This window comes from Borostomias antarcticus (genome assembly GCF_949987555.1).
Source record: "Borostomias antarcticus genome assembly, chromosome: 15".
Taxonomy (NCBI): domain Eukaryota; kingdom Metazoa; phylum Chordata; class Actinopteri; order Stomiiformes; family Stomiidae; genus Borostomias; species Borostomias antarcticus.
In genome coordinates, this window is record NC_140248.1 from 3,115,288 (window position 1) to 3,131,271 (window position 15,984).

Below are 15,984 nucleotides of genomic sequence, written 5' to 3' on the forward strand. Positions count from 1 at the left end.
GCAATCACTCACACTAGCAAATGAATACTGATAACCTGGCAATCACTCACACTAGCAAATGAATACTGAACCTGGCAATCACTCACACTAGCAAATGAATACTGATAACCTGGCAATCACTCACACTAGCAAATGAATACTGAACCTGGCAATCACTCACACTAGCAAATGAATACTGATAACCTGGCAATCACTCACACTAGCAAATGAATACTGAACCTGGCAATCACTCACACTAGCAAATGAATACTGAACCTGGCAATCACTCACACTAGCAAATGAATACTGATAACCTGGCAATCACTCACACTAGCAAATGAATACTGATAACCTGGCAATCACTCACACTAGCAAATGAATACTGAACCTGGCAATCACTCACACTAGCAAATGAATACTGAACCTGGCAATCACTCACACTAGCAAATGAATACTGATAACCTGGCAATCACTCACACTAGCAAATGAATACTGATAACCTGGCAATTACTCACACTAGCAAATGAATACTGATAACCTGGCAATCACTCACACTAGCAAATGAATACTGATAACCTGGCAATCACTCACACTAGCAAATGAATACTGAACCTGGCAATCACTCACACTAGCAAATGAATACTGAACCTGGCAATCACTCACACTAGCAAATTAATACCGATAACCTGGCAATCACTCACACTAGCAAATTAATACCGATAACCAGGAAAAAGGGGTCACATGTACCAAGTGAAAACTCCCATGAATCATGTCAGAGGCCTGCGTATAAAAGGTGACATCAACAGCACAAGAACACAGGGAATTCATCTGACACCACTGATTATCCTGTACACACATTCTTTCTGTGGTCTGTAAATATATTCATATACATGTACTGTAACATAACCTCAAAGCATCCCTCATTTTAAGTGGAATATAGAAACACAGGTGTGTTACACGGTGAATATTGCACATTCATATTTAATCCCGAGCCCTCAAAATAACCAGACATGCTGTCCTGACACCATGATGCTAGGGGCTACATAAAATTTTAAAAAAGGTAACTGAAGAATACGAAGTAAAGAAAGAAAAGATTGCATGGGAGAAGTGACTGTTTAGTCCCAGGAGATTCCTAGTTTATTAAACAATTTGCTAGTGAAACTGTCATGCCCTTTAGTAAAGGCACTTAACCAGAAATGATCCAATCAGTAGAAATATCATATAAAATGATCATAAGCCAAAAGAGAGGCTCAAATTAATTGTTAGGGTACTATATTTTGTAGCAAATATCAGATAAATGCACAGGGTATCATCCAAATCTACAAAATTAATATAATGAATAGCTTCTTGACTGTTCTGTATCTATAGAGTTGGTTCCCAAGGGGGATGATGATGTCACCACCAGGGATTTCATGTTGCAGTGAAGTTAATCATTTTCTCAGCAGATCGTTTCTAGATTCCTCCTACTGTACAGTAAGCTTATACTTCCTCTTGACATAGACATATTGTTTCCAGATTAGATCTTTAAGGTAATTTTATCTTAAGCAGGAAGCACATGCATCATTTTCAAAGTTCAGATAAACAACTTTCTAGTTGGGAACTCACTGGAGTCAAAATAAGAGAAAATGTGATTGATTTGTCATTAAACTAATTAATCGGATCAACAAACAATACTAATAGACTGGTAGTCCAAAAACAAATTATTAAAATAATTTGTCCCAAACCAGGTACCTACAATACTACTGTACCTACTTATGATCTTGCTGATCATAGACCAAATACCAACACACACGATCGTTATGAACTTAGCCTACTAGTAGTCTGGCAAAATCAGATCCCTAATGAATTATGGGAGCGATGCACTGACAGGAAATAGAATGTACTGTAAAAGACCAGTGTCAGTAGCAAAAACAAACATGTACAGTAGCCATTTATAGCGCATGGGAAATATCTCACTAGTTTGTTGAATTGCATCCAGTTCAGTTGTGAAGATCTTCTTTTCACAACCAACAGCAACCAAAGTCACACATAACAGAGGAACACAACAGAATAAGGGTTGAAGCCAAAGGGGACAGAGAACACTGTGATATCATCACTAAATTATATGTTACCCTTTTCTAAAAACCTTGGTAGGTTTACAAGCTAACGCTTGGAGGTGCACCAAAAACTCCCAGAGTTTAATGAAATAAAATAAACAAAAAATAGGTAGCAGTCAGTCACTGTGACTTGGGTCAATACTGTTAATGAAAAAAAGATTGCTACAAAGAAACAAAAACTAGCTAGTCAGTTACAAAACAGAAGCACAACAGCTAGAATCGCTCGTCTACAAGCTCAGCAGCTTGAGTTGCAGATCTGGAAAAGGAGGTGTGGTCAGTGATAACCCCTGACCTCTCTTACTGTAGTCTATAGGACCAGGCTAAAGTGCTCCAAATTCTTTGTCCACCTCATGACACATTATAACGATGAGGTTTATAACCCGACTTTCCCTCTTGATTATACGGCTGATTCTCCCTGCTTTACCACCACGTGATCTTAAACTCGTAGATGGGTCTCTTGCAGTAGTAGTGGTTGATGAGATGCTTGTCACAGACGCCGATGCACTGTTGGTCAGCAGTGATACCGCGCTCCGCCAGGTCGCTGACGATGCAGTGGAGGAGGTCGTAAACGTCCGCCACCGCCTCCCAGGGCCCGAAGGACACGTCCACCTCGCAGTGGTGCTCAAAGAGCTTGGCCTCGCTCTCCGAGCGCTCGAAGCGCAGCGAGTTGAAGAGCGGCCGCTCGTACGGCGTGATGGGCATCTCCTCTTTATAGACGCAGATCTTGAGTTTGGCGAAGCGTGCCTTCCTCTGCATGGCCCGCAGTTTGGCGATCTCCACAATGCGCTCCAGATTGTCTGCAAAGGAGAGCGAGAACTTTACTCTAATTACTACCTTACCCCGGTCTTGTTTCTAGCAGCTGTTTGTGTGTGTGTTTTCCCCTCAATCCATCTTTCATCTAAACATCTAAACATAGTTTAATGCCCAGAAAATCTGTCACTGTCCCTAATGCTAAAGAGACTAAAGTGAGTTGAAGAATCATCACATTTGCAGCAGAAACAAATGAAAACATCCACCAAAGTTAGGTTTTGAGAGTTGAAATACAGTATGGTCCATTTTCCAACTCTTGATCAACGTAATATATTCTATGACGTGTGCTTTATACAGTAAATGTGGCTACAACGTTACCATCTGCAAGGTGGTGTGAGGGTCAAACTGCCCTGCCCTTTCATTGAGTGTGAGTGGAGAGTGCCAGTCACCCTTGTAGTAGGGCAGCAGATCCAGGAAGGCCTGGCGGACTTTCTCCCCCGTGAGTGGCTGACTGTCCTCCAGGCTGTCCAGCAGAGGACCAATAGCGTAGTACTGAGCCTCCCTGTGTACCGCCCTCACGCGGTCTCTCTGAGGAAGCTCACCCTCTCGCAGGAAGTTCAGGATGTCTCTGTAAGCGGAAACCAGAAGAACACACACACACACCGTTCTGCTTCTGTTTCCACTGGGTTCAGTCACTGTTACTCACCACTACCTGTCCAGTCCTCGGTCAGCAACTACAGCATGCATGCAATGACCCTGAACGCAATGAACTTTCAGATAATCTGGGTCTTCAGGTGCGGTGGCCGCAACCTCCATTGAAATCACAGAGGTATAGCTTGCATGTTTCGTTACAGTGGAGCTCACCCAAAATATGTCCCGTCCCGGTCAATGAAAAAGCGTCCTTCAGCGTCGCGCGGGATGTGATGACGTCCGCTGAACATGGCCGCCAGCATGGTGTCGTCATAACGACGGAGCGTCGACAGCCTGGTGGTGAAGTGGGTTCCCCCCACGTTGATAGGAATGACCTCGGGAAACTCCAGGTGGTTGGGTCAAAGGAAAGGGATATTACTGGTTTGGGTGCGATGTGAACAACACTGTACTGTAGCCTATAGTACACAGTACTACCCAGAGAACACATCCCTGTCAGCCTCATTCATGGGAACTGAGTTTCTGTCATTGGTATTGTGTAGTAAGTAAGTAAGTAAGTAAGTAAGTAAGTATGTAAGTAAGTAAGTAAGTAAGTATGTATGTAAGTAGGCTAACATCAGGCTGATTGTTGGGGGAGGGGGGTTCTAATCATTGCATCATATTGACAAGTGAAATAAGAACATTAATTTGTACAATAACTGAACATGTATAAATTATTTTTATTCTCATGGCCTTTATGTAGGCCTATCCTGTCACCTCAGATCAAATTGCTCAACATCATGCCATTAATAACTAGGTAATAACAGGCTTATTGCTAAGGATATTATAGCCTACTAATCACAGGCCTAATCTCGACCGGACCTATTGTGACCGTCGGCCCCATTAGTGTCACTGGACATGACAGCGTGCAGGGGGCTTCCCCCAGACGAGATTAAGAGGTCAATCCCCACTAGGAGACACAGTGAAAATGACAGGCTTGTGATGTGAGCCAATTGGAATAGGGGGCTAGGCTTGTATGTGGGGAGGTGGACCAATCAGAATAAAGACCACTATAACGAGTGGATGGTTGATTAATCTGTTGCCTGTGGAGACAGATCCATTCAATGTACGGAAGGATGGCAGGCGTTGAAAAAACAAACAAATATGTCTGAATGAAAGCCTCTAATAGGCTTGGTGCAAAAGGATTCGGTGGAAAATTGCAGAGATATCGATGACAGCCCGACTGCACACTCCAAATAAACCCTTTAATCCCCTGTAAACGCAGCAAGACAACAACAAACCCCGTCCACCCATACCTCTTGGGATGCATGAAAGCTGGAGCGCAGAGACTTGCCCAGGTTCAGGTTGGGGGCGGGGGTGGCTGGCTTTCGGAAATCATCCTCCGCAGAGTCCGAACTCGACATGGCATCGCCTGGTTTCTCGGTGTCACTTGCGGCCGAGAATACCACCATCACTCTGGGCTGGGGGAGCGCCCGTCTGTCCTGGGCGAACCTCCGGACCCGGGGCGCCACGGCTAAGGGGCTGGAGATGTTGAGATATTCTCCGTTAGAAGCTCCGTCTGCTCCATGCTGCTGCTGCATGGACACACCAGCTCTGGAGAGGCCAGGGGCTCAGGTGGACTCAATCCGATCGCAGAGGATAAGGCAAAAATGTACGTTCGCTTGTGAAAGATGACAACACGTCTGTCATCTACCTGGAGGGACCTAAAACAGCTTGACTCTACAGTAGCCTACTTGCTTCGACCAGCACTGACGCCCACTGACATAATATGTTGTGAAATAGTAATAGCCTACAGCAGCTCCATAAACACGCACCAAGACCACCAACTGCTGGGTTACGTTTAAAACGTAGCTACGTTCAATGATTCACACAACGTCTACGCTATTAGACTAACCAATAGCAAAACGTGTTTATTTTCGGGATGAAACACGGAAAGAGGGTCGTTTTACAGATTTCGTAAAATATTCAATCCAAGTATATTTGCTTGATCAATATATAGGGTCGATCAAATGGTAAAATAGACAAACCTTGAAGTGAACTCTCTCTAATGCCGAATGCTTATGATGCTACAGAAGGCAACGCGAATTTACATAATTCAGTGGCTACTTTGTTGTTGTAAAATCTGTTCTTTAATTAGAAAATACTTTGTCTTTGTAAGTCTACAACGTGAATACCACTGGTAATAATGATAGCATCCACAGACAGTTATACGTATTATTATTATTATTATTATTATTATAAGGCTATTAGTAGTAGGCTAGTCATTGCTATTGTTAGTAGCCTAGTTAGGTAGGCTAGACAACAATAGGCTAATAAAAATAATATGATTTAGGCATCGTATTTAGCGTTTATTATATTTATTATATAAACCCTTAACATAGCTGACAAAATGTTGATCCATGGTGCTCATTTTTCCGAACCCAGCTCCTCTTCCCTCGCCCTATGCACTCCCCCTCGGTTTGCGCGTTCACGCGGAGGCTTCCCTCGCCCTATGCACTCCCCCTCGGTTTGCGCGTTCACGCGGAGGCGCGCCATATTAAGTGCCCGAAACCAATTAGCGCCGAGTGGAAGTGGCTTATAACCATGGAGGTATAACTTATAACACCCTCGGTAGCGAGTCTGCACCATGGAGGTATAATATAACTATGGTTAATATAATATAACTTGGTCTGCACCGATGCAGGCTCGATTCACATGTGCAGCTGTTTTTATTGTCCGAAATGGAAAACGCGCCATACAAATGTAAGTTCCTCACAAATTATACGACATTTGCATTGTATTTCGCATCAAATTCCGTTCTCCAGTTCAGAAAACGCTAGATTATGTTCATTTCATTGTAATGTAAAGTGGTGGCTGGTGGATATTTACCAGGACTGTTGTTCAGACTAAACAGCTGATCAAACTGAGAATGGAAAATGAAAAGTTGTCCACAAAAAAACGAAACAGCACTAAAGAAGCTTGGGAGTAAGTACTATTTATTTTTCTCATAGGTTTAGTCCATGAATGGCCTGCCACTCACCACAAACACATCTTTTTACACATACTGTAATAGACACTCAACCAACAAGCAACATGTCAGTAAGATATAGGCCAAGTGATTTGTCTTTAGATAAATGCATCTCCTTCCAAACATTAAGCAAAGTTTCACTTGTTCCATTGGCAGATTTCACTGATTAGGCCTACAACCAAAAACACCTTAATGTTTAAGATTCCTTGAAAGAAGATTAATTGGGCGATTGTATCCCATTACTAGGACTTGACAAATGATGTGTAGGCCTACTTGGTAAGATAATCCACGAGTTGTGGCTTTCCAGAGGTCAGACACTTCTTTTGCCACGAGACGTGACGATTCGCGGTCTTTGCCCTCGTATGTCCCACTTTTCACAAATTGTGATGCAGTTGTGTTTGCAGAGATGGGGCAGTGATGGGGGGAGTGTCTGGTCCTACCAGTGAGGGGCAGTGATGGGGGGAGTGTCTGGTCCTACCAGTGAGGGGCAGTGATGGGGGGGGTGTCTGGTCCTACCAGTGAGGGGCAGTGATGGGGGGAGTGTCTGGTCCTACCAGTGAGGTTGTTAAGGGGGGAGTGTCTGGTCCTACCAGTGAGGGGCAGTGATGGGGGGAGTGTCTGGTCCTACCAGTGAGGGGCAGTGATGGGGGGAGTGTCTGGACCTACCAGTGAGGGGCAGTGATGGGGGGAGTGTCTGGTCCTACCAGTGAGGGGCAGTGATGGGGGGAGTGTCTGGACCTACCAGTGAGGTTGTTAAGTGTGCTCTGTGCTATAATATCAACCTGGTTAGTACAGTACTAATACTGTCTGCTCTGTGCTATAATATCAACCTGGTTAGTACAGTACTAATACTGTCTGCTCTGACCTATAATATCAACCTGGTTAGTACAGTACTAATACTGTCTGCTCTGTGCTATAATATCAACCTGGTTAGTACAGTACTAATACTGTGTGCTCTGTGCTATAATATCAACCTGGTTAGTACAGTACTAATACTGTCTGCTCTGTGCTATAATATCAACCTTGTTAGTACAGTACTAATACTGTGTGCTCTGTGCTATAATATCAACCTTGTTAGTACAGTACTAATACTGTCTGCTCTGTGCTATAATATCAATCTTGTTAGTACAGTACTAATACTGTCTGCTCTGTGCTATAATATCAACCTGGTTAGTACAGTACTAATACTGTGTGCTCTGTGCTATAATATCAACCTTGTTAGTACAGTACTAATACTGTGTGCTCTGTGCTATAATATCAACCTGGTTAGTACAGTACTAATACTGTCTGCTCTGTGCTATAATATCAACCTGGTTAGTACAGTACTAATACTGTCTGCTCTGTGCTATAATATCAACCTGGTTAGTACAGTACTAATACTGTCTGCTCTGTGCTATAATATCAACCTTGTTAGTACAGTACTAATACTGTGTGCTCTGTGCTATAATATCAACCTGGTTAGTACAGTACTAATACTGTGTGCTCTGTGCTATAATATCAACCTGGTTAGTACAGTACTAATACTGTCTGTTCTGTGCTATAATATCAACCTGGTTAGTACAGTACTAATACTGTGTGCTCTGTGCTATAATATCAACCTGGTTAGTACAGTACTAATACTGTGTGCTCTGTGCTATAATATCAACCTTGTTAGTACAGTACTAATACTGTCTGCTCTGTGCTATAATATCAACCTGGTTAGTACAGTACTAATACTGTGTGCTCTGTGCTATAATATCAACCTGGTTAGTACAGTACTAATACTGTCTGCTCTGTGCTATAATATCAACCTGGTTAGTACAGTACTAATACTGTGTGCTCTGTGCTATAATATCAACCTGGTTAGTACAGTACTAATACTGTCTGCTCTGTGCTATAATATCAACCTGGTTAGTACAGTACTAATACTGTCTTCTCTGTGCTATAATATCAACCTGGTTAGTACAGTACTAATACTGTCTGCTCTGTGCTATAATATCAACCTGGTTAGTACAGTACTAATAATACTGTGTTCTCTGTGCTATAATATCAACCTTGTTAGTACAGTACTAATACTGTGTGCTCTGTGCTATAATATCAACCTGGTTAGTACAGTACTAATACTGTGTGCTCTGTGCTATAATATCAACCTTGTTAGTACAGTACTAATACTGTCTGCTCTGTGCTATAATATCAACCTGGTTAGTACAGTACTAATACTGTCTGCTCTGTGCTATAATATCAACCTGGTTAGTACAGTACTAATACTGTGTGCTCTGTGCTATAATATCAACCTGGTTAGTACAGTACTAATACTGTGTGCTCTGTGCTATAATATCAACCTTGTTAGTACAGTACTAATACTGTCTGCTCTGTGCTATATCAACCTTGTTAGTACAGTACTAATACTGCTCTGTGCTATAATATCAACCTTGTTAGTACAGTACTAATACTGTGTGCTCTGTGCTATAATATCAACCTTGTTAGTACAGTACTAATACTGTCTGCTCTGTGCTATAATATCAACCTTGTTAGTACAGTACTAATACTGTCTGCTCTGTGCTATAATATCAACCTGGTTAGTACAGTACTAATACTGTCTGCTCTGTGCTATAATATCAACCTGGTTAGTACAGTACTAATACTGTCTGCTCTGTGCTATAATATCAACCTGGTTAGTACAGTACTAATACTGTGTGCTCTGTGCTATAATATCAACCTGGTTAGTACAGTACTAATACTGTGTGCTCTGTGCTATAATATCAACCTTGTTAGTACAGTACTAATACTGTGTGCTCTGTGCTATAATATCAACCTGGTTAGTACAGTACTAATACTGTCTGCTCTGTGCTATAATATCAACCTGGTTAGTACAGTACTAATACTGTCTGCTCTGTGCTATAATATCAACCTTGTTAGTACAGTACTAATACTGTCTGCTCTGTGCTATAATATCAACCTGGTTAGTACAGTACTAATACTGTGTGCTCTGTGCTATAATATCAACCTGGTTAGTACAGTACTAATACTGTGTGCTCTGTGCTATAATATCAACCTTGTTAGTACAGTACTAATACTGTGTGCTCTGTGCTATAATATCAACCTTGTTAGTACAGTACTAATACTGTCTGCTCTGTGCTATAATATCAACCTTGTTAGTACAGTACTAATACTGTCTGCTCTGTGCTATAATATCAACCTGGTTAGTACAGTACTAATACTGTCTGTGCTATAATATCAACCTGGTTAGTACAGTACTAATACTGTCTGTTCTGTGCTATAATATCAACCTGGTTAGTACAGTACTAATACTGTGTGCTCTGTGCTATAATATCAACCTTGTTAGTACAGTACTAATACTGTGTGCTCTGTGCTATAATATCAACCTGGTTAGTACAGTACTAATACTGTCTGCTCTGTGCTATAATATCAACCTTGTTAGTACAGTACTAATACTGTGTGCTCTGTGCTATAATATCAACCTGGTTAGTACAGTACTAATACTGTCTGCTCTGTGCTATAATATCAACCTGGTTAGTACAGTACTAATACTGTGTGCTCTGTGCTATAATATCAACCTGGTTAGTACAGTACTAATACTGTGTGCTCTGTGCTATAATATCAACCTGGTTAGTACAGTACTAATACTGTCTGCTCTGTGCTATAATATCAACCTTGTTAGTACAGTACTAATACTGTGTGCTCTGTGCTATAATATCAACCTGGTTAGTACAGTACTAATACTGTCTGCTCTGTGCTATAATATCAACCTTGTTAGTACAGTACTAATACTGTCTGCTCTGTGCTATAATATCAACCTGGTTAGTACAGTACTAATACTGTCTGCTCTGTGCTATAATATCAACCTGGTTAGTACAGTACTAATACTGTGTGCTCTGTGCTATAATATCAACCTGGTTAGTACAGTACTAATACCGTCTGCTCTGTGCTATAATATCAACCTGGTTAGTACAGTACTAATACTGTGTGCTCTGTGCTATAATATCAACCTTGTTAGTACAGTACTAATACTGTGTGCTCTGTGCTATAATATCAACCTGGTTAGTACAGTACTAATACTGTCTGCTCTGTGCTATAATATCAACCTTGTTAGTACAGTACTAATACTGTGCTCTGTGCTATAATATCAACCTGGTTAGTACAGTACTAATACTGTCTGCTCTGTGCTATAATATCAACCTGGTTAGTACAGTACTAATACTGTGTGCTCTGTGCTATAATATCAACCTTGTTAGTACAGTACTAATACTGTGCTCTGTGCTATAATATCAACCTTGTTAGTACAGTACTAATACTGTCTGCTCTGTGCTATAATATCAACCTGGTTAGTACAGTACTAATACTGTGTGCTCTGTGCTATAATATCAACCTGGTTAGTACAGTACTAATACTGTGTGCTCTGTGCTATAATATCAACCTGGTTAGTACAGTACTAATACTGTCTGTTCTGTGCTATAATATCAACCTGGTTAGTACAGTACTAATACTGTGTGCTCTGTGCTATAATATCAACCTTGTTAGTACAGTACTAATACTGTGTGCTCTGTGCTATAATATCAACCTGGTTAGTACAGTACTAATACTGTCTGCTCTGTGCTATAATATCAACCTGGTTAGTACAGTACTAATACTGTCTGCTCTGTGCTATAATATCAACCTTGTTAGTACAGTACTAATACTGTCTGCTCTGTGCTATAATATCAACCTGGTTAGTACAGTACTAATACTGTGTGCTCTGTGCTATAATATCAACCTGGTTAGTACAGTACTAATACTGTGTGCTCTGTGCTATAATATCAACCTTGTTAGTACAGTACTAATACTGTGTGCTCTGTGCTATAATATCAACCTTGTTAGTACAGTACTAATACTGTCTGCTCTGTGCTATAATATCAACCTTGTTAGTACAGTACTAATACTGTCTGCTCTGTGCTATAATATCAACCTGGTTAGTACAGTACTAATACTGTCTGTGCTATAATATCAACCTGGTTAGTACAGTACTAATACTGTCTGTTCTGTGCTATAATATCAACCTGGTTAGTACAGTACTAATACTGTGTGCTCTGTGCTATAATATCAACCTTGTTAGTACAGTACTAATACTGTGTGCTCTGTGCTATAATATCAACCTGGTTAGTACAGTACTAATACTGTCTGCTCTGTGCTATAATATCAACCTTGTTAGTACAGTACTAATACTGTGTGCTCTGTGCTATAATATCAACCTGGTTAGTACAGTACTAATACTGTCTGCTCTGTGCTATAATATCAACCTGGTTAGTACAGTACTAATACTGTGTGCTCTGTGCTATAATATCAACCTGGTTAGTACAGTACTAATACTGTGTGCTCTGTGCTATAATATCAACCTGGTTAGTACAGTACTAATACTGTCTGCTCTGTGCTATAATATCAACCTTGTTAGTACAGTACTAATACTGTGTGCTCTGTGCTATAATATCAACCTGGTTAGTACAGTACTAATACTGTCTGCTCTGTGCTATAATATCAACCTTGTTAGTACAGTACTAATACTGTCTGCTCTGTGCTATAATATCAACCTGGTTAGTACAGTACTAATACTGTCTGCTCTGTGCTATAATATCAACCTGGTTAGTACAGTACTAATACTGTGTGCTCTGTGCTATAATATCAACCTGGTTAGTACAGTACTAATACCGTCTGCTCTGTGCTATAATATCAACCTGGTTAGTACAGTACTAATACTGTGTGCTCTGTGCTATAATATCAACCTGGTTAGTACAGTACTAATACTGTGTGCTCTGTGCTATAATATCAACCTTGTTAGTACAGTACTAATACTGTGCTCTGTGCTATAATATCAACCTGGTTAGTACAGTACTAATACTGTCTGCTCTGTGCTATAATATCAACCTGGTTAGTACAGTACTAATACTGTGTGCTCTGTGCTATAATATCAACCTTGTTAGTACAGTACTAATACTGTGCTCTGTGCTATAATATCAACCTTGTTAGTACAGTACTAATACTGTCTGCTCTGTGCTATAATATCAACCTGGTTAGTACAGTACTAATACTGTGTGCTCTGTGCTATAATATCAACCTGGTTAGTACAGTACTAATACTGTGTGCTCTGTGCTATAATATCAACCTGGTTAGTACAGTACTAATACTGTCTGTTCTGTGCTATAATATCAACCTGGTTAGTACAGTACTAATACTGTGTGCTCTGTGCTATAATATCAACCTTGTTAGTACAGTACTAATACTGTGTGCTCTGTGCTATAATATCAACCTGGTTAGTACAGTACTAATACTGTCTGCTCTGTGCTATAATATCAACCTTGTTAGTACAGTACTAATACTGTGTGCTCTGTGCTATAATATCAACCTGGTTAGTACAGTACTAATACTGTCTGCTCTGTGCTATAATATCAACCTGGTTAGTACAGTACTAATACTGTCTGCTCTGTGCTATAATATCAACCTGGTTAGTACAGTACTAATACTGTGTGCTCTGTGCTATAATATCAACCTGGTTAGTACAGTACTAATACTGTCTGCTCTGTGCTATAATATCAACCTGGTTAGTACAGTACTAATACTGTGTGCTCTGTGCTATAATATCAACCTGGTTAGTACAGTACTAATACTGTCTGCTCTGTGCTATAATATCAACCTGGTTAGTACAGTACTAATACTGTGTGCTCTGTGCTATAATATCAACCTGGTTAGTACAGTACTAATACTGTCTGCTCTGTGCTATAATATCAACCTGGTTAGTACAGTACTAATACTGTGTGCTCTGTGCTATAATATCAACCTTGTTAGTACAGTACTAATACTGTCTGCTCTGTGCTATAATATCAACCTGGTTAGTACAGTACTAATACTGTCTGCTCTGTGCTATAATATCAACCTGGTTAGTACAGTACTAATACTGTGTGCTCTGTGCTATAATATCAACCTGGTTAGTACAGTACTAATACTGTGTGCTCTGTGCTATAATATCAACCTTGTTAGTACAGTACTAATACTGTCTGCTCTGTGCTATATCAACCTTGTTAGTACAGTACTAATACTGCTCTGTGCTATAATATCAACCTTGTTAGTACAGTACTAATACTGTGTGCTCTGTGCTATAATATCAACCTTGTTAGTACAGTACTAATACTGTCTGCTCTGTGCTATAATATCAACCTTGTTAGTACAGTACTAATACTGTCTGCTCTGTGCTATAATATCAACCTGGTTAGTACAGTACTAATACTGTCTGCTCTGTGCTATAATATCAACCTGGTTAGTACAGTACTAATACTGTCTGCTCTGTGCTATAATATCAACCTGGTTAGTACAGTACTAATACTGTGTGCTCTGTGCTATAATATCAACCTGGTTAGTACAGTACTAATACTGTGTGCTCTGTGCTATAATATCAACCTTGTTAGTACAGTACTAATACTGTGTGCTCTGTGCTATAATATCAACCTGGTTAGTACAGTACTAATACTGTCTGCTCTGTGCTATAATATCAACCTGGTTAGTACAGTACTAATACTGTCTGCTCTGTGCTATAATATCAACCTTGTTAGTACAGTACTAATACTGTCTGCTCTGTGCTATAATATCAACCTGGTTAGTACAGTACTAATACTGTGTGCTCTGTGCTATAATATCAACCTGGTTAGTACAGTACTAATACTGTGTGCTCTGTGCTATAATATCAACCTTGTTAGTACAGTACTAATACTGTGTGCTCTGTGCTATAATATCAACCTTGTTAGTACAGTACTAATACTGTCTGCTCTGTGCTATAATATCAACCTTGTTAGTACAGTACTAATACTGTCTGCTCTGTGCTATAATATCAACCTGGTTAGTACAGTACTAATACTGTCTGTGCTATAATATCAACCTGGTTAGTACAGTACTAATACTGTCTGTTCTGTGCTATAATATCAACCTGGTTAGTACAGTACTAATACTGTGTGCTCTGTGCTATAATATCAACCTTGTTAGTACAGTACTAATACTGTGTGCTCTGTGCTATAATATCAACCTGGTTAGTACAGTACTAATACTGTCTGCTCTGTGCTATAATATCAACCTTGTTAGTACAGTACTAATACTGTGTGCTCTGTGCTATAATATCAACCTGGTTAGTACAGTACTAATACTGTCTGCTCTGTGCTATAATATCAACCTGGTTAGTACAGTACTAATACTGTGTGCTCTGTGCTATAATATCAACCTGGTTAGTACAGTACTAATACTGTGTGCTCTGTGCTATAATATCAACCTGGTTAGTACAGTACTAATACTGTCTGCTCTGTGCTATAATATCAACCTTGTTAGTACAGTACTAATACTGTGTGCTCTGTGCTATAATATCAACCTGGTTAGTACAGTACTAATACTGTCTGCTCTGTGCTATAATATCAACCTTGTTAGTACAGTACTAATACTGTCTGCTCTGTGCTATAATATCAACCTGGTTAGTACAGTACTAATACTGTCTGCTCTGTGCTATAATATCAACCTGGTTAGTACAGTACTAATACTGTGTGCTCTGTGCTATAATATCAACCTGGTTAGTACAGTACTAATACCGTCTGCTCTGTGCTATAATATCAACCTGGTTAGTACAGTACTAATACTGTGTGCTCTGTGCTATAATATCAACCTTGTTAGTACAGTACTAATACTGTGTGCTCTGTGCTATAATATCAACCTGGTTAGTACAGTACTAATACTGTCTGCTCTGTGCTATAATATCAACCTTGTTAGTACAGTACTAATACTGTGCTCTGTGCTATAATATCAACCTGGTTAGTACAGTACTAATACTGTCTGCTCTGTGCTATAATATCAACCTGGTTAGTACAGTACTAATACTGTGTGCTCTGTGCTATAATATCAACCTTGTTAGTACAGTACTAATACTGTGCTCTGTGCTATAATATCAACCTTGTTAGTACAGTACTAATACTGTCTGCTCTGTGCTATAATATCAACCTGGTTAGTACAGTACTAATACTGTGTGCTCTGTGCTATAATATCAACCTGGTTAGTACAGTACTAATACTGTGTGCTCTGTGCTATAATATCAACCTGGTTAGTACAGTACTAATACTGTCTGTTCTGTGCTATAATATCAACCTGGTTAGTACAGTACTAATACTGTGTTCTCTGTGCTATAATATCAACCTTGTTAGTACAGTACTAATACTGTGTGCTCTGTGCTATAATATCAACCTGGTTAGTACAGTACTAATACTGTCTGCTCTGTGCTATAATATCAACCTGGTTAGTACAGTACTAATACTGTCTGCTCTGTGCTATAATATCAACCTTGTTAGTACAGTACTAATACTGTCTGCTCTGTGCTATAATATCAACCTGGTTAGTACAGTACTAATACTGTGTGCTCTGTGCTATAATATCAACCTGGTTAGTACAGTACTAATACTGTGTGCTCTGTGCTATAATATCAACCTTGTTAGTACAGTACTAATACTG

The 15,984-nt window shown here is 40.0% G+C and overlaps 1 protein-coding gene across 3 annotated transcripts; it reads right to left on the reverse strand.

Moving 5' to 3' along the window:
• Nucleotides 1–366: 366 nt before the first annotated feature.
• On the reverse strand, nucleotides 367–5,190 carry kctd7 (potassium channel tetramerization domain containing 7). 3 transcript variants are annotated; one of them, XM_084450149.1, is made up of 5 exons: nucleotides 4,769–5,190; nucleotides 3,690–3,859; nucleotides 3,275–3,453; nucleotides 704–2,872; nucleotides 367–441 (listed from the first exon to the last, which is right to left on the reverse strand). In XM_084450149.1, the coding sequence occupies exons 1-4, from the start codon at nucleotides 5,051–5,053 to the stop codon at nucleotides 2,496–2,498; spliced, it is 1,011 nt and encodes a 336-aa protein (XP_084306275.1). In that variant the 5' UTR covers nucleotides 5,054–5,190; the 3' UTR covers nucleotides 367–441; nucleotides 704–2,495. The 3 variants fall into 3 exon arrangements, with proteins under 3 accessions (XP_084306275.1, XP_084306273.1, XP_084306274.1); XM_084450147.1 differs by having other exon boundaries at nucleotides 3,204–3,453; XM_084450148.1 differs by lacking the exon at nucleotides 367–441 and having other exon boundaries at nucleotides 536–2,872; nucleotides 3,204–3,453.
• Between the last annotated feature and the right edge of the window lie 10,794 nt (nucleotides 5,191–15,984).